Below are 19,597 nucleotides of genomic sequence, written 5' to 3'. Positions count from 1 at the left end.
TCAGTGTGAACCTGTTAAGAAAACAGGGCACCAGTGGCTGACCTGCCAGTTCTGCTGTTCTTTGGTGACTCCCAGCTGATCTGGTGTGCTGGTCCGTCACAGAGTCTGTCTCTGACATGCTCATAAGTGATGTGGTGCAGGTCGTTTTGCTGTGAACTTCCTGTTCCATGGAGCCCAGAGTTGTGTTTTTTGGTTAGAAAATGCCTAAAATACTGAAATGATCAAAGTTATAAAACCTTCAATGGCCCAAATTCAGCCTGAGTGGAAATTCAGGCAGTCTGTTTTAAATAACAAGCAGATTTTGGACCAAATTTAGTGAAGTACATAATTCAAACAACATAAGCCACGTTAACACACCAAACAACAGGACTGACAGGCCCTTACTCTGTAGTAAGTATGGATAAAGTAGTTTATCTTTTCTCTGCAGTGAGGCAATAAATGTGATCAGTTATTACCCCGTGAGTGCCAATGACAGGCTATTGCATTAATTTTTCCTTTAGCCTGAACACACATTTGAGCATATACAGCAAATAAACACTAAACATTCAAGCCTGCATTTTTATTATCAGTAATAGATAACAGAAAGGTAACAAAGGCTAAAAATGTCTGTGGATTTCTCACTTTCAGCCCTTCTCCACCTCCTGTCATCTTTACTTCTTTGTGAGTTTGTCGCCCCCTGTCTCTCCTCACTTCTAATTGCATGTCTGCACGTTAGATACAGTTAGATTTATACTGCAGCTGAAGGTCTTTATAAAAACACATTTACAATTTAATACTGTGCTCGGTTAGAAGTTAGTGCAGCTTTTAAGGGGCTGAAATTTGAAGCACCTGGAAACAAATCAAAGATAAAGTTGGCACACTGCTGCTGTGTTTCATGTTTAATGTAAACAAACCTGTCTCAGAAAAAGTAAGACTTCAGCTAAAGATGGTCAGGTTGCACCAACTGGTTTATTTTAACTGTGCATTACTTAACTATGCATTGAATATAAGTCACATGGACTTAATTTTAAGTTCAATCCATTTCATGTTATATTCATTTAGAAAAATATAGTCAACATTCATAAAAGTAACTTTAAAGAGTTTTAAAAACATAAAGTCATGAGTTTTTGTTGCACTACTGTGTCTCATACACTGCAGTTATGGAAAAAAGTGGAAAACCAGACAGAAAAACGTAGATAGTAAACTCAAATACAATAAGTGAGCGCCACCTACTGTACAGAAGCTGTTATAAGAAAGAATATTAAAGCAAAGTGTAGAACATGAGTGGATTTCGTGTTACGTGTATATTAAAGAGTGTTTTCCTCACTTTTTTCTGCACTTTGCTCTCACTCTCATCCTGTTAAATGCTGACCTGCTTGGCTCGGCTCTGTGTTTGGAGGTGTTGCTGGGTAACGGTCTACCTGCAGAGGGAAGTGTAGCTTACCTGTAAGCTGAGACTCAAAGAGCAGCTGTCAGACTGTGGAGCTGAGATGACTCATCTGTGGGCTTAATCCAGCATCAATAAAACAACGAAATAACAGGGAAGAAGCCGATTTCCTGGCAGACACAAACACCTCCACAGGTGGGTTTTATTCCGCTGCTGCTGTTGGTGTTCGTAACTGGAGCTACAAAAAGGCACGTTTTGAGATTACCTTGCATCTGTGGCACCACCTGCAGGGGAAACTGCATGAAAATTTAAGGTTTGGTCACCATTAAGAATTGAATTTTGCAAGAACCACAATTTGTTTTGAGTAAGGATATATTATGTGCACACCTGGAAGAATTTTGTATAGAGAATATGAGTATGAAATATCAGACTGTATTAACAATGACAATCCTCATAATATGTTTTCGAAAACGAGTAAAAACTTCGGCTGCGTTATTTCACTTTTTAGGGCTTATGAGCAAAAATTGGTGTGATGCTCTTTAACAACACATTGGTACCTGTGCCTTTATTAGCAGCTGTTACTTGTTCTTACAGATTCAGTAACTTTCAGTTAGAAAAATTACATATTTTCATGATTGAAAAACAAACTATGTGCTTGTTACAGCTGTTACCCCAATAAAGCAAAACTGTGTGTGAGACAGAGACGGAGACACCGTAGGTGTGAAGATGGCATTGGCCAGCGGTCACTGGTTGGAGAAGGAGATAAAAGGAAAAGCCCCAAGTCCTAGGTGAGTGCGCCAACCTAAATAATATAAAGGTGGTGCTCTGATGCAGTATATACCACAAATAAACAGGTAACAATCACTCTTGAAAGATTAGTGTATAAATGCTAACATATGATAATATATTGTAGGAGTAGTATATTGTGACATTGTTATAGTGAAGATTGTTTTACACGATACGATCAGGTCAGTAGACCATTAAAGTAATGAAATAAACTGAGTTTAATCACGTTAAAACCTTAAACCTGCAACTCCTCTGGTAGCAAAAGTAAGTTTGGTTGGATAGAAGTTTATGGGAAGCCCCCAGTTCCATTGCTGCATGTCTTTTAAATAGTTTAGTGACTTTATTGGCTTGTTGAAGTGTTCCAGGTTCCTTGGTCAGCTTGGTTGTCCTGAGGTTTCTCGACATGGACAGATGGAGACCCAACAACCGAGTCATTCCTGTTGGAATTCGAGAACATGCCTAATTGGTGCATTGAAATTCACATTCTCTGTGGGGGAAACCACAAAACAGGCTTGTCACCGTCTGATGACAAAATTTATGTCAACTCATGGATGTTGAAAGTATAATTTAGGCATTAGGGTACTTCAGTGGATATCAGTGGATGATGTCACTCATGGCTACGTCAGTTTATATACCATAAGTCCAGTCCAGTGATTTTAGATGGCGTGGGCCGCAAGAGGTCATTTTTTCAATTTGTAATTTAATTTTTATCACCATAAAAACAGAAATATTACATAACACAAACTTAAAAGATTTAAAAATGAAACATTACCACAAATTTTACATTATTCTTGATTTCTGGCTTATTTTGGCTCCTGATCTCTTTACTATAGCTCATTAGTGTAAGAGCTAAAATGCAGCACTATTGGCCAAAGTAAAGCTGTTGATAAAGAATCTGCCTCAAACCAAACATCAGAAGATCAAAAGGAATCAATGACAACATGAAGCAGAAAATATGTCTTCTTATGCTAATGTGAATAAAGACTTTGGTGGGCTATAGAAGATTTTTTACATTTCAAAATGAGCTTGTAATAAGTAAAAGTCTTAAGTTTAGGAATGCCCAACTTAATGCTGTGCCAACATTTTCATCCACCTCATCATAATTCATTCTTGTAATAATTGTGCTCAAAATGGACTCAGTGAGCAGACTCAAACAGCTATTGGCAGTTTTTTGTAGCTTATTACAGTTGGCAATGGTTATTGATGACTGCCAGTGGGACTGAGAGAGAGAGACTTTATAACAACAATGTGCAGACGAGCTCTGCTGGAAATGAGTTGCATTAACTGTAGTTCCAAAGGAGAAGGAATATGACTGTGAGTATTCTGAGTCTGGACCTTTGCCTTACATATCTCAGAGGTGGTTTTGGGGCTAAGAGGAGCATCAGCTCAACAGGGGGAAATTCAGACACTCTGGGAATGAACAGCGGGCAGGCAAGTTTGCTGAGGTCTTTCCCTTACAGGTTAATCGGCATTGCTGGGAGTGTCTACAGTCCACGGGCAGGTGAGTCTCCAAACAGAAATGTTTCCAGGAAAGGGTCCAAAAAGGTAACTAGGAGAGAGACAGAGACAATGGGTAAGATGACATTAAAGACTAAGGTTCAAAGGCGGCCTAAAGTTCATCATATTGGTAAAAAACAACCTGGTGAAGAACTGCTGCACACATAATACTAAGCTCAGTGAAGATGATGTCTGACCCGCTTCTATTTCTGTGTTTCTTTAAATCCACAGACACGGCCATGCTTTAGCCGTGGCTGGAGACGTTGCCTTTCTTTTCGGAGGTGCCTGCAGCATCAGTCAAGAGGTGAGACCACTGTTTATTTTTCTTTTTTATTCAGTCACAGTGAAACATGAGTGAAGCATGGAGCCTGGGTGGTCTGTGCTTCTGCTAATCAGTCTTTTCTGGTTGATTCAGGAGGGCAGTGTTGTTTACTTCAGTGACTTCTACATGCTAACAGGTACAACATGCAGCTGTAGTCCTGATGTGCTTTTTCTCGCATGCATTTTTGGAGGTTTGGACTTCTGCAAGTGGTATTGAGCAAAGTTTTAGGATGTTAATAATGCTGAATTTAAAACCCATTTACTGAACTCAATTTTAAGTTCACACACAGCCCAGTTCAATTAAAAAGCCACGACAAAAAAAATCTTCTTCTTTAAATTGTACCATGATGATTAAAAACAGGAAAACAACCTAAAAAGCACCATAAGCTTTAGAAAACTGGGAGTAAAAAAAGCTACAATAAATAAATAAAAAGAAAGAAAGTTATTATATTTTTCCAGTGGTTTGGAATAATTATCGCATCTGATTAAAATTATCAGTATGTCCATTTACAGTGGCAAGGTCAGTTTTATTTACGCTATATAAAATATCATGAATACCAAAATAAAAGCCTCGCAGGGTTTTTTCTAAATACTTTTTGGCAAAAGCAAATTTATTTCTAATGTGTTTAAAACAGAAGATTAAAAACATACAAAGTGGTTTAGCTTTACAACGAAACAGCAAAATAAAACGTTACAAAGAAGTAAAACACAAGTTAACATACACACACGCACAGCCACACACAGACACCGAGTGTAGATTTGTGAGAACTAAAAGGCTTCAAGTCTATTTTTGAATGTATGCACAGATGTAACTGACCTCGGGTCGTCAGCAGGCAGCTCGTTCCAAAGAAACATGACCACAGTAACTGAAAGCACCCTCACAGGTCACAGCACGTTTTTATGACCTCTTAACTTACTAACTGGTTTTAAATGACATTATCAGATCAGTTATTTTGGCCTTTGCATTTGATGTTTTGATGTTGTTTGTAGTGACTCCTGAAGATGTGACCTGGGAGGAGATTCCTCAGAGCGGCGACGTTCCCTCGGCCAGAGAAGGGCACACTCTGTGGTAAAATACAGCACTGACTCTGAACTCTAATTATTGATAGTTTAAAACATTTTGAAATCAGTCAGTGTCAGAAAGAAATAGACATTTTTTTAAATAACGTTACATAAATTCTTTTCACATTTAGCATATTCTCCATTGAATCGAGACAGATAACAATAAATGAGGTGACTATCTTCAGAATTCAAAGCAATCAAGTGGACTTTGTGTGTCCTTCTCCTGCACACTTGCTCTGAACACCACCCAAAACCAAAGAGTTTCTAGTGGTGAGATGCCTTTTCTCCTGCTGTGTGCTATAGTTAGAAAAAAAGGTGTCATGGTTTTGGGTCTTCGACCCAGTTTTTATTTGTTATGTTCTAGCCCTATATTGGTGTTTCTTGAGCTCAGTCTTCCCTAGTCTCATCCCTGTGTTTCTCAGCCTTCCCAGTCATGTACCCATGTCTGTTTTCTCCCCAGTCGCTCTGTCAAGCCCATGTATCTTAGTCTCGATCTCATTCTTTCTACTTCTTGTTTATTTTAATAGTCTTATGTTTCATGTGTATTATGCTCAATTTTGCTTTCGTTGTCTTGTCAGTCAGATTAGTGTCAGCTGTGTTCCCACCTGTGGCCTGTTCCCTCGTTATCCTCCTTGTGCATATGTTGTCTGTGCTTCCCTATTGATTGGTCAATAAGATCTAGAGGAGGTGGAGTTCCTGATAAGGTTTCTCCGGCTGGACTTGAAGAAGGCTCATTAATGGTTGCACAGGATCTCTCACCTGGTTCACGTTTGGTTACTTGAGTTATTTGTTGATTGTTAGCTTCGGTCTCCATCGCTTTCCATGTATTATGTAAATCTGCCTCCAAGCCCTTTGGTGCTCTATCTGCACACATAGACATGTCATGGTGGCAACTGGAACCAGCAACTGGTTTTCCAAGACAAGCTTTATTGTCAAAAACAAACTCCATCTTATGATGAAGCCTCCATCGTAATTTATTCATTTGTGTTTCTCTTGAATTATATTCAAAGCTCAAGGAACTCTCCTGTAAAAAGACAGTTTTTTAAGTTCAGTGATAGCACAATGACTGTAATGTTCCCCTATCCGTGTGCATGTTTTCTTCTCACTGAGCTTCTCCCACCATTATAAAAGCCCAAGACAGACAGACTAATGTGATCTGTCTTGGGCCAGGACACTCACATTAGGCTATGTTATAATAAATAGTTCTGTTGAATATTCAAGGTTACAAATGTTGAGCAAAATAGTCATAATTACAGTTGTAGCTCTTGCAATGCTGCAACACACTGATGCATTTTTACTGTAAACACCATGTTTTGTTTCCTTCTCAGTGTTGTGAAAGGAAGGCTGTATCTGTTTGGAGGAGCGTCCAGTCCTGAAGCCACTGAGTGTCTCCCAGGAGTCTACAGCTTTGATATAGGTGAGGATGTACAGCAGCTAGAAGAAACAATGAACTAGTTTAGTTTGATTTGTGTTGTGTGTGGGTCATATAAAACATGACCAAAGTTTCAAATAGTGAGGTTAGGGTCTGCACAAGTAATGACTGAGCCAAAAAGTCAGACACTTTTTTTTTCTACTCTTGGCTTTGTATGATGTCATAGAGTGTGTATATACCTAAATGGGCTTCTCAGGTACAGAAGTCGCACGCAGAATGGGCCCCCCATAGTGACGCCCATACTTCATTAGGTTTCCATGTCCTGACAGTGACTCTGACCTGGGAGTGCTTAGCGGTTGGGGGTGTGGCCCTCAGAGCTCTAAGACACTGCTCTGCTGCTGGTGGCGAAAACATCTACGTGTACGGAGGTGCTGTGGAGGGGAATCCAACTGATGACCTCATGGTGTTCAACACAGGTTACAAAAAAAAACAAAAAACTTATGCAGCTTTCAGCTTCCTTCTTCTTCTTCTTCTTAATAAAAACAAATCACCCTATTTATGTTTTTACAGTTTAGATTCTGATGTCCTTTCTGCTCTGTTTCAGTGTCTCTCACCTGGACACCGGTCAAAACGAGTGGATCTCTGCCTCCTGCCCTGTGAGACTTCTTCTCTGACACACTGTCACCAAAAACTGTAGTTCAAGCTTCACAATCATGACTCAGTGAAGGAATTTAGCATCAGATGTCATGATTTGGAGACACAAAGACAGCATTCAGAAACAAAAAGCAAGCTGTTTATTTAGCTAATAAAAAGCCAACACGTAAATTTAAAGCTGAGGCAAAATAACAAAATCCAAACACCTCAGAGAAATGTGAGAGGAAAGCTACATGTACAGGGCTCAGCTGAAAGATTTACAAACACAGGAACACAGCGAGGGGTACCGTGGGCAGAGGAAACAGCTGGGTGACAAGAAACAGGTGGAACTGAACAAGGATAACGAGAGAGAAGCAATGCAGTGTTATGAAAAAGCATTTCCCAGTTTTTAAGTTTAAGTTTTTTTTGCATATTTCTCACACTTAGATGTTTCAGATTGTGAAACTAATTTTAATATTATAAAAAGATAACCTGACTAAATACAGATAGGTTTGCATAGCTTTCATCCTTTAATAGATGAAATCATCATTTAAAATCTCAGCTATCTTTGTACAATATGAAAAATTTGTTGGCTGAACATGTAAGTGTGACAAATATGAAAAAAAAAAAAGAAATCAAGAAGGGGGCAAATACTTTTTATGTTAAAAGCAGAGCACAAAAGAGATGGATTTACCAAAATAAAACAGGAAGTGACTAACTGAACACTGAGATAAACCGTTACCACACTCAGGAGCAGGAACATGATAATAAAAATGTCGAATCTAAATAATACTTTAGGCCCCAAAACTTCAAGGTCCAGGACCACGACTATCAGATTTTTATAAAAACAATGACAATTCTATTTTGGCAGCATACTAATCTATGAAACCCAAAGAATCTGACAGATGTCCTTTTTCTGTGTGTAGATGGGGTCAGAGTTGTGCTCTGGTTGGAGATCAGGTGTTCATGTTTGGAGGTTATGGAGCAGGAGGAGAGTTCTGTAAAGACCTCTATGTTCTCAATACAGGTAAGAGCCAAGCTGAGGCATTTTCCAGTTAGTTTTACATAGCACATAATAATTACACTTGGTGGGAGATGGAGATGATCATAGAGATCGACTAAATATTAGTGCAGCTTTGAATTACTCTCTTTAAAATGACCAGATAGATTTATTTATGCAACTTTATTTCTTGCACACGATCAAACAAAAAGTTTCTATTTACACAAATGTCAGAGATTTAAACAGTGTATGTTGAACTGCATCAGAAATCACAGGTGTATCTAGAAAAGATCATTCATGCTTATATATACAGCAAATATACAAATTAAGTCAAACACATAACTCTTATGACTTCATCTGACCTTTGACCTTTATGTCCTTTGGGTTTTAAGAGAACCTGCAGTGGCAGAAAATGGAGGTGAAAGGAGAATCACCTGCAGCCTGCAGCGGACAAACACTGACTGCACACCATGATAAAGTACACACACACACACACACACACACACACACACACACACACACACACACACACACACACACACACACACACACAAACACTGAAATGAACTATATGAATGTACTAGTAGCAGTAGCAGAGGTGCTGGAAAAAAAAAACACTATTATATATTTTACTTATTATTGAATTGGTGTGATTATAATTCATTTGTTTCTACCTATGCCATGCTTTGGAGAACCAGCTGTACTAAAATTAATATTACCATAATATTAATATTTTTATCCATCCAACCATCCATTTTTCTGCAGTTTATCTAGGCAACAGTCTGAAATACCCAGGCCTTCCTTTCTCTGGCTGCTTGGGCCTTAATATTAAAAGAAAAAAACAACACATAAAAAATATAGTGTTAGAGAGGTGGGAAGAGTAAAGGGTAAGGTCTTATAGGGAGTTGTGAGGCTGGACAGTAAGGAAGTAGAAAGGGACTTGTTAGTGATTGACTACTAAGAAGTCAAGCTGGAAAGGATGTGCAACGTGGCAGAGTGATTAATGGCAGAGATGGAAATGAACTAACAAGTAAAAAGACTGTGTTGAGAAGATGGAAGGAGTACTTTCAGGATCTCATGAATGTAGGATACAGTGGGGCAAAAAAGTATTTAGTCAGCCACCGATTGTGCAAGTTCCCCCACTTAAAATGATGACAGAGGTCAGTAATTTGCACCAGAGGTACACTTCAACTGTGAGAGACAGAATGTGAAAAAAAAATCCATGAATCCACATGGTAGGATTTGTAAAGAATTTATTTGTAAATTAGGGTGGAAAATAAGTATTTGGTCACCTCAAACAAGGACAATCTCTGGCTCTCACAGACCTGTAACGTCTTCTGTAAGAAGCTTTTCTGTCCCCCACTCGTTACCTGTATGAATGGCACCTGTTTGAACTCATCATCTGTATAAAAGACACCTGTCCACAGCCTCAAACAGTCAGACTCCAAACTCCGCCATGGCCAAGACCAAAGAGCTTTTGAAGGACACCAGGAAAAGTATTGTAGACCTGCACCAGACTGGGAAGAGTGAATCTACAATAGGCAAGCAGCTTGGTGTGAAAAAATCAACTGTGGGAGCAATCATCAGAAAATGGAAGACATACAAGACCACTGATAATCTCCCTCGATCTGGGGCTCCACGCAAGATCTCATCCCGTGGGGTCAAAATGATCATGAGAACGGTGAGCAAAGATCCCAGAACCACACGGGGGGACCTGGTGAATGACCTGCAGAGAGCTGGGACCAAAGTAACAAAGGTCACCATCAGTAACACACTACAACGGCAGGGAATCAAATCCCGCAGTGCCAGACGTGTTCCGCTGCTGAAGCCAGTGCATGTCCAGGCCCGTCTGAAGTTTGCCAGAGAGCACATGGATGATACAGCAGAGGATTGGGAGAATGTCATGTGGTCAGATGAAACCAAAGTAGAACTTTTTGGTATAAACTCAACTCGTCGTGTTTGGAGGAAGAAGAATACTGAGTTGCATCCCAAGAACACCATACCTACTGTGAAGCATGGGGGTGGAAACATCATGCTATGGGGCTGTTTTTCTGCCAAGGGGACAGGACGACTGATCCGTGTTAAGGACAGAATGAATGGGGCCATGTATCGTGAGATTTTGAGCCAAAACCTCCTTCCATCAGTGAGAACTTTGAAGATGAAACGAGGCTGGGTCTTCCAACATGACAATGATCCAAAACACACCGCCCGGGCAACAAAGGAGTGGCTCCGTAAGAAGCATTTGAAAGTCCTGGAGTGGCCTAGCCAGTCTCCAGACCTCAACCCCATAGAAAATCTGTGGCGGGAGTTGAAAGTCCGTGTTGCTCGGCGACAGCCCCAAAACATCACTGCTCTCGAGAAGATCTGCATGGAGGAATGGGCCAAAATACCAGCTACTGTGTGTGCAAACCTGGTAAAGACCTATAGTAAACGTTTGACCTCTGTTATTGTAACATAACCTTTGTTGGCAAAGTATTGAGTTGTATTTTTGTTATTGACCAAATACTTATTTTCCACCCTGATTTACGAATAAATTCTTTACAAATCCTACCATGTGGATTCATGGATTTTTTTTCACATTCTGTCTCTCACAGTTGAAGTGTACCTCTGGTGCAAATTACTGACCTCTGTCATCATTTTAGGTGGGGGAACTTGCACAATCGGTGGCTGACTAAATACTTTTTTGCCCCACTGTACATGAGAGAGCTGGACAGTTGCCACCTCTCTCAAGTGGAAGGGAGGGCAGCTGTGGAAAGGTACTTGGTCCAGTTGACATATCTGTGGAGGTATGGAGATGTCCAGGAGAAAAGACAGTGGACTTTTAAACAGAATACTTAATATAACCTTGGAAAATGAGGATGCCTGAGGACTGGAGAAGTATACTGCTACTGATTTTTAAGAACAAGTCTGGTATAGAGAAGGTGTAACAGTGAAGCTGCAAGGAGCAGAAATAGTGACGGTAGATGAGGATGGAGTCATCCTTCTAAAGCAACAGACAGTGCAGTGAATTTGTGCCCATTATAGAAGCAAGAAATGCAACAAATTTTTAACTTTATTCAGTTTGCATGTGTGCATATAATTACATTAGAGGACCTCCGTTTTCATGCTCACAGCAATATATAATAGTCCCTTTAGGTTCTGGATCAGCCATGGTTAAATATTTTTTATCATCCATCCACCCTGACCTGACTGTATGCCTCCATGAGCTCACCGTCCTTCTTTTTTCCCCCTGTCATAATTATTCTGACCACTAGAGGGTGTTGCCACAAAGTCTTTATTTTTCTTTATTGTTATTTATAGTGAATCTTTTCTCAGTGTTTTTAAAAACACTGAAATAAAGTAGCTTTATTTAGCTACTGAAAACTGATACTTGCTATATGCGAGCCTCTATAGCCGCTATATCCTTAAAGCTGTATAAAAATAACAGTATAAAAACAAGTAGGATATTATTTTTTAAATCACAAGAAAAATGGACAAAACAAAATAAACAAAAAAGCTGTTAAGACAGAAATATACAATTATCAAAATATATTATTTGTAAAGCAAAATAACTGTAGCTTTAAATAACAGTCACGTTGACTCCTGAATACAATGTTTTGTTTTTGTATTTATTTTTTGTTGTTTATTACTTTTGGAAAAATCTCATGTAGGACATCTACCTGTTTGGTGGCAAAAGCACCAATGAGGATGGCACAGTGACGTTGTCCAGTGAAATCCACAAGCTCAGTATTGGTGGGTTGGATGCTGCAGAGAAGTTAAAACTGACTCGTGTAATTCTGAAGAGTTAAAGTGTGTAAATACTTCACACTGTGTGTCTGCAGCGAAGACGAAGTGGAAGGTCCCGCTCTACGTCGGGATTCCTCCAACACGTCGGCATGGACACACCGCCTTCATCCTTCACAGCCATGTCAGCAAAAATAAAATATATTATCATCGAGGTTTTTTTTTTATTATTACTGTGATGTGATGTGAAATAAAGTGTTCTTTTTGTGCCTACTTGATTGGCAGCTGTATGTGTTTGGAGGGAAGAACGAAGAGCAGAATTTCAATGACCTAAAGGTGATGAAGCTCATTAACCCATCAGAGAGGCAACCAGGTACGTTATAGTGTATTACAGTTTTTTCTGATTGCTTAAGCACATTTTTGGTAACTATTGGCTATTTTTGCAAAACTCTACACACAAATAAGAAAACCTGTCACCCAATTATCAAAACATTGTAGTTCTCTTGCAAAAGCAAACACAGCTAGATTAACTCTTCACACCTTCGTAAAAATGGTGTTTCCGTATCAAACAGTACACACAAGCCATCATCTACCAAGCACACAATGCGCCAACTGCACACTGATGGTATGAATACAAAACACATCTCAATTTGAGGTCACACCTTTGTCATAGTGTCATGTAAACATACAAGGATCCAAACTTCAAGTATTGGTGTTTATTCACACTCATCAAAACCAAGACAAAGTCAGAACACAAAATAGGAATTTCACAAAAAAAAAAAAAGGAAAAAAAAAAAAAAGACAATCAGCCTACATCATGTCGTCTTTCTGGGTCCGGCCACAAAATTTCGTCCACATCGCATGCGATATCCTCCAGTCCAAGGCACCGGGGAAAATATCTCCTTGAATGCCATATCCAGGTCTGACATGATGCCTGGTCAATATCTCCACATGCCTCCTCCATTGCCTGTAAAAGGGCTACCTGTTGATGAGGATGACGGTCATACACTTTCCAGCGCCAGGCAGAGAAGAACTCCTCGATGGGATTCAAGAATGGAGAGTATGGAGGGAGGTTGAGTGCCACGAAGGATGGGTGGTCTGTAAACCAGTTGCGGACCAAAGCAGCCCTATGGAAACTAACATTGTCCCATATGATGACATATCGGGTCATAGCTGCACACATGGTTATGTTACCACCACGTTGTCCTGGGACATTGATGATGGCACGGTGTCCAGTAATGTTCCTGCCACGTCTCCTGGTTTTACTGAGGTTAAAACCGGCCTCATCTACAAAAAGTAGCTCATGTCCCATTGCATCTGCTTCTAGTTCCATCACTCTCTGGACAAGACAAAACAAATGCAACACATCAGGCCCATGCACAGCACTATAGTATGCACTTCCAAATTCAGAACCAATGACACTAGCTTACCTGCACATAGTCATATCGCAGTTGCTTTACACGTTCTGTGTTTCTGTCGAAAGGAACTCTGTAAATTTGCTTCATTCTTATTCTGTGGCGCGCGCAAGTACACGACTTAGTGCAGAAATGCTTGCACTGTGTATATTTTGAAAGATGGTGTCATTATCAATTATGCGCTGCTGTATTTCGCGCAGTCTTATTACATTATTGGCAATCACCATGTTCACTATATGGGTCTCTTGCTCTGGAGCGAACATTCTGCCTCTGCCCCCAACATCTGGACGTCTAGCAATTCTGTAAAGTAACAATTTCAGTATTTTTGCATGTATGGTACTGTTGTGTTTCTCATTAGAGTATGGCAGTGCTACAAAGTACTTACCGATTCTCATTTTGAAATGTCCTAATGATGCTTGCCACAGTGTAGCGGCTCAGTTTAGACTGAACACGTTGGCCAGCTTCCCTTAGGGTCATCCCATGGTTGATGACATGGTCCACTATTGTAGCTCTGATGTCATCAGTTATTCTGTTTCTTACTCTTCTTACCCTTCCTCTTTCCCCTCCTCGTCCTCTTCTTGCTCCTCCTTGTCCTCTTCCTCTAACATCCTCTAACCCTCTTGCTTCTTCACCTCCACGTCCTCTTCCTCCAACTTCTTCACCTCCACGTCCTCTTCCTCCAACTTCTTCACCTCCACGTCCTCTTCCTCCAACTTCTTCACCTCCACGTCCACCCCCTCGGCCTCCTCTGATTCTCACTCTTCTCACTCTTACTGCTCCTTCCATTGTACTCCACATAGACAGCTTACCTGTGGCCTGTATTATAGTACTTAGGCTGATTGCAAAGTGGACTAATTATCTAAAACTGTTTTCACATGTGAAAGTGTGCCAGACAGTTGGCAAAATAGTGTTAATGATAGCCATACATGTGTATAATTTTGCTAGGAGTGTGTTGGAAATTTGGTAATTGAGTGTAAGCAGTGTTTAAAGTTCTGCAAAAAGAGTGTTGTGCAGTGAATTGTGCCTACAGTTTTGCAAAGTGTGTGTTACAAAATTGCAAACTGAGTGCAAAGCAGTGTTTGTGCTTTTAGTTTTGCAAACTCAGTGAGTGGTTTTGCTATAAGCATTAATACTTTTAGGAATTGTGCTATAGGAATCACAGTTAGGGTTAAAGCCATCAGAAAAAACTGTAAAGGCAAACATATTTGGCTCTTGTTAAAGAGCACAGGAGCTGCAGTGGCAAAGCTGTCCACAGGATGGTGCTAGAGGAGAGGTCAATGGTCATTTAAATAGGCACAACAGGAATGGATTCTGTTTTTACACACTTTCTTGTGCACTGCAGTACTTTTAAATTTTAAGTTGATAAATTTAAAATCAAAAGTACTGCTTTTTTTTTTAAACGTCACATCAAACTCATTCCAGAAAGACAAAGAAAGAAAAGTTTTTCAATTTCACACATCCCCCACAACCACAGTATGTCGTCTTCTACATTAAATGCAGCTTTTGGGACTAAAGTCACAGTAGCTGTTTCTTTAGATTCTTTTCAAGCCATTTTTTAAACACAGGAATTAACAATGAGTAGTTATAATAAAATGTAAAAAAAAAAAAGTCTTTGTGCTCTCTGAGTTCTTTAAAAGCCATCTGGTTACCTCTCCATAGTGGAGACAATTCAACCTTGCTTCAGTCAAGGAGTGCTGCTAAAATTGTTTCTTGATCTCGCTGACCAAGTAACTCCTTATTTACTGAGTTTGGACAGGTGTTCCTAACAAAGTGTCCTAGTGGTTACAAACTTCCTCCACTTTACAAATACTAACATCCTTGTGTTTCTGAGAACACTCAGAGCTTCAGACATGGTTTTTCTGAACTGTTTGCTACTCATTTAAATTAGCACAGATGGACTCCAAGTTAGAGATACATATCGAGGATATTTAAAACAGACAAGATGCACTGCTCACAGTTTGGAGCCACAGCAAAAGGCTGGATTATTTTTTTTAAATGGAAGATTTTAGTTTTTCATTTAATACACTGAAATACAAGTTTTCAATCATGAAGTCTTAATGATTAATGAAACTGCCAATTAAAATTAAGCATACAACAAAGAAGAGCGCGCATAAACTGAGGGGAATCTATTTTATTATCATTATGTGAGTTTAATAGCTCTCATTACATTTACATCATTTACAGCACTGCACTTGCTCCATGAGAACTCACAGATGAACTTTGTGTCAGACTGAAAAACAAAAAACTTCTGTCTCCACAGTGATGAAGGAGATTCTGTCAGAGTTTGGTCTCCAGGGTATCAGCCACAGGTCAGCAGCTGCTGTCTGTGTGTGCACACCGGCTCTCTTTAATGCGTGTGCGTGTGTGTGTGTGCCATTTGAGCCTCTTGTCATGCTCTGTTTGAGTCTCATATCTCGGTTTTAACTCACTGGTTTCATTCTGGTTTTGACCGTTAACAGCTTCACTCCCACAAAAGTTCCCAACGTCCGCTACGAGCTGAGCGAGGCAGCTCCATCCGTCCAGCAGAAGAACACGATGGTGAATCCACAGGTGTCAACATAATACACTCGCCTTCATTCATTCTTTTCAAATGGTGGTAAAAAGTCATGCAGATTCAGAGGGTTGGAAGACCAGGGTGAAACTCTGGTTACTAAGCAACGCAGATAAAATTGCATTTCCTGCTGCAGGTGTTTGTCCACAGAGACTTCAGCGCAGTGCGTGATCAGGCAATGACAATGATCCAAACAGCATTCACACTGCTGGACCAGGAGTTCCACAAACTAGATCGGTACATGCACATCTTCATTTACACATTTAACTACAACTCAAAGGGCAAGAACATGCATGAGGTGACCCACTGTAGGAGCTCATCAGGCTAAAGGTTTAACTGCCTCACCTCTAAACATCGTATTTCCTGTGCTCATCCTGAATGGCTGAATGTGTTTTTTTTTCTTTCAGAGAGAAGTCAGAGCTGACTAAAGCTGCAGCTGCTCTGCAAAGAGAGAAAGATGCTCATGAAGCACATAGACAACAACAACAACAGGTTCAACAGCCTTCTAACATCCACCAAGTCAACAGTGAAGTCCCCGGGGGCTGGGGCAGGTTTAGGCTGCATGCTACATGAGTATAGTTTCAGAAACCTTGTAGATATATAGTCTTTACAGTTATTCTGTACTCCTGGTATAAGGATGGTGCTATTAATGTGTAAAAGCTCCAGATAAAGGGGTCAATGTGAATGTAATCTAAGCTGAAACTGGTAACTAACTATTATTTACAAAGACTATTTACAGAAACTTGGGATACACAAGACAAGGGTGCAGATTGTAAAATCAAAAAAGAGGAAAAACAATACTGTTTAAAATATACAGCAGATTATTTAAACGGATAAATACAAGAAGGGCAATAAAATCGAGTAAACTCCGGAAAGAATGAGATGGAAAAGAGGTCAGTGACTCTGCTGACCTGCCTCTCTCTTTAGATTTACATGTACAGGCTTCAGGCCTCAAACCTGAACCTTTCACCTCTCATCCTCCTTGAATGGAGTGACCTCATGCTGCTGCCGAGCCAAATTATGGATCCGCTGCTTTGATCTGCTTGTGCAGAAATGTTACGAAAACGACCCAAGAAGGCGAGGTCATCGTATGTGCAGTTTGGCATCAAGCTCTAAAGCAACAAGAGGGCAGGAAGTGAACACAGGACCACTAGTGACTCCTGTTTTAGTCCTGTGAATCCCCCTGAGTGGACCACCTGTGATTGGTGTATTCTAAGTTTCTGCTTGTGATCCCAAAATGCTGGAACAGTATTTGAGGACTAAATTTAAGCTGCTCAGACCCAAAAGTTAAAACACCTTTCAAAGTTTAACAGTAAAAACTGGAAATGAATTTAAAAACAAATCAGGAACTTTATCCTGGTTCTTGTTACATTAAGTTCATTTAATCCTAATCTAACCCATTAACCTCTTACACACTCTAACCCATTAATCTAATCTACCATGAATCCATTACATTTTTATCTGATCACTAACATAATTCAATGCATGAGAGGAAGTCAGTAAATGTAGTGCAATCCCGTATGATCTCGTTATTTAAACCTAATCACATGTTAATCAGTGATATATTGTTTCTAATATTTTTTGTAAGATGTTTTAATCTGTTTTATGATTTATTTTACTTAATAGAGCAATTTTATTGTGCAATTCTGCTTTCGTCTGCCATGTTCATATTTCAGGTGTTTAGACCCAGGATATACTTTATTTACACAAGTGTGTGTGTGTGTGTGTGTGTGTGTGTGTGTGTGTGTGTGTGTGTGTCAGGAGCTGCAGGAGATGCTGGACAGACATCGCTCTCAGAATGAAGCTTGGCTTCGAGCGAGAGCTGAGGAGAATGACCGAGAGAGGAGGGAGCTCTGCAGACTCAGAGTCAGTAAAACAAGCAAACACACTAACACACATGCACACTCTGCTTCACTAACATATTTTTGCATTTCATGCATGTAAACAGGAAACAAGACAGTCATTAAACAAATAAAATAAGTTTTCTAACTTCCTGGTTTACGTCCACACTGTGCTGCACATCACAGCTTCACTGTTTCCAGCGCTGGCTTTGGGAAACGATCAGAATGTGAAATCACTGATGTTATTTTCAGTTTAAGGTGTCTTTATGACAGCTTAGCAGACAAAAATCCATGGTAAACTGTTGTACATGCAGTCCTGTTCATCAGTTAGTCATTATTTGAGATACGTGGGAGTGTTAAATTTGATGTGTGTGATGTGTCTCTCCTCAGGAGGAGGTGTTACAGGAGCAGGAGAGACTGAAGGAGGAGCAGAGCAACATCCAGAAACGCAGCGAACACCTCCTCTCCATCATGCAGCAGTTCAAAGGAATGTGAGATAGATGGATAGATTGATGGAAAGAGAGAAATAAACAATTTTTACGATCATAAGTCGAAAATTTGTGTCATCATCTACAATTTTGTATTCGGTATCTAAAACTTTTAACTTACTAACTCAAAACGTCTAAGAAAATAATTAAACATTTTGAATGGCAACCCCCCCCCAGCAACATAAACAGCCTTCCATAAGAATAAAAAAAATGGCCTCACTTGCAGCAGCGTCTGATGGTTAGTCCCAGTGTTTATTAGCCTGATGTGTGGATGGATGCAACCATGATGTTTCTGATATTTTGAAGCCTTGACTCTAAATTTATGGTCACTGACATTTTCATTTTTTTTTCTTAAGTTTTGGTTAGTTTTTGTTTCTTTGGAGCCAGAGGTAATCATACTTAGACAAGAGGGTCGAGTGCTGCATTATTAGAAAAATACAGTTTTCTTAGCAAGCTACACCCATAACTGCCCACACAGATACCTGCTGAGTAGTGCTAAATGACAGACTGATGAAAAAGTAGAATTGCACTGACTCTGGAGCATGAAATTCTCAGATGGTCTGTCCCTCACAGAAAGCCATTTTTTTTTTCTGTCAGATAATCTGACTAAAGATCTCCAAAAGGCATCTGTGAAGGTTCTCAGTCATCCAGGTCATCGTAGTCTAAGGAGCTTGGAAAGAAAAGCGTCTGGACTTCTTTCGGTTGCTTGAAGACGTTTCACCTCTCATCCGAGAAGCTTCTTCAGTTCTAAGGTCAAATGGTGGAGAGTCCCAGATTTAAACCCAGTGGGAGTATCCCCCCACAGAGGGACAAAAGGACCCCTGATGATCCTCTAATCACATGAGCCGAGGTGTGAAACTGGGTGTGGGTCCCAATCAGCTAGGGTTTCGGGTGAGCTCATTGTGAAACCTAGCCCCACCTTATCATGCGAATTCCTGAGGTCAGATGGCCCAGGATGTGAGTGGGCGTTAAGGCGTCTGGGAAGGGATCTCAAAACTGGATTATAGATGGCAGACAGTTGGTGTCGTAACCACTGCCTCTGTTCAAAGATGGTCGCTCACAGTGGACATAGATGGCTTCTTTCACTCCTCTTTCAAACCATCTGTCCTCTCTGTCCAAAATGTGAACATTGGCATCTTCGAAAGAGTGTCCTTTATCCTTAAGATGCAGATGGACTGCTGAGTCTTGTCCTGTGGAGGTGGCTCTTCTATGTTGTGCCATGCGCTTGTGAAGTGGCTGTTTGGTCTCTCCAATGTAGAGGTATGGACATTCCTCGCTACACTGTACAGCATACACCACATTGTTAAGTTTGTGTACACACAAACTTAACAATGTTGAAGTCCAGACGCTTTTCTTTCCAAGCTCCTTAGATATCCAAAATTCACAAATGCCATGAAATACTTGAGCTATTGAGTTCCAGTGACTCTATTTAGACAAAGGGAGAACTTAAGAGGCCAGAACTGTTTTGTAAACATGTTTATTTCTGCTGTAAAGCTGAATATTTTAACTCTATGGAGATTGACTCACTTTTGGTTCCTCTGG

The 19,597-nt window shown here is 40.1% G+C and overlaps 1 protein-coding gene across 4 annotated transcripts; it reads left to right on the top strand.

The window, feature by feature from the left end:
* The first annotated feature begins 2,062 nt into the window (after window positions 1-2,062).
* LOC146665663 (uncharacterized) lies at window positions 2,063-18,163 on the top strand. 4 transcript variants are annotated; one of them, XM_085413378.1, is made up of 19 exons: window positions 2,063-2,154; window positions 3,881-3,953; window positions 4,065-4,107; window positions 4,777-4,854; window positions 4,961-5,039; window positions 6,361-6,449; window positions 6,734-6,880; window positions 7,009-7,060; window positions 7,964-8,064; window positions 8,430-8,515; window positions 11,688-11,769; window positions 11,859-11,944; window positions 12,046-12,133; window positions 15,436-15,484; window positions 15,635-15,725; window positions 15,863-15,963; window positions 16,134-16,218; window positions 17,488-17,592; window positions 17,958-18,163. In XM_085413378.1, exons 1-19 carry the CDS (start codon window positions 2,093-2,095, stop codon window positions 18,060-18,062), a joined length of 1,602 nt encoding a protein of 533 aa, XP_085269504.1. In that variant the 5' UTR covers window positions 2,063-2,092; the 3' UTR covers window positions 18,063-18,163. The 4 variants fall into 4 exon arrangements, with proteins under 4 accessions (XP_085269504.1, XP_085269505.1, XP_085269506.1 ...); XM_085413380.1 differs by lacking the exon at window positions 2,063-2,154 and adding an exon at window positions 3,407-3,725 and having other exon boundaries at window positions 17,958-18,161; XM_085413379.1 differs by lacking the exon at window positions 4,777-4,854 and having other exon boundaries at window positions 17,958-18,161.
* Window positions 18,164-19,597: the final 1,434 nt, after the last annotated feature.

Source organism: Rhamphochromis longiceps, linkage group LG7 (genome assembly GCF_057381845.1).
Source record: "Rhamphochromis longiceps isolate RC_006_pf linkage group LG7, R_longiceps_female_GT1.1, whole genome shotgun sequence".
NCBI classification, from domain to species: Eukaryota; Metazoa; Chordata; class Actinopteri; order Cichliformes; family Cichlidae; genus Rhamphochromis; species Rhamphochromis longiceps.
This window is presented reverse-complemented; position numbering and strand designations above follow the sequence as displayed.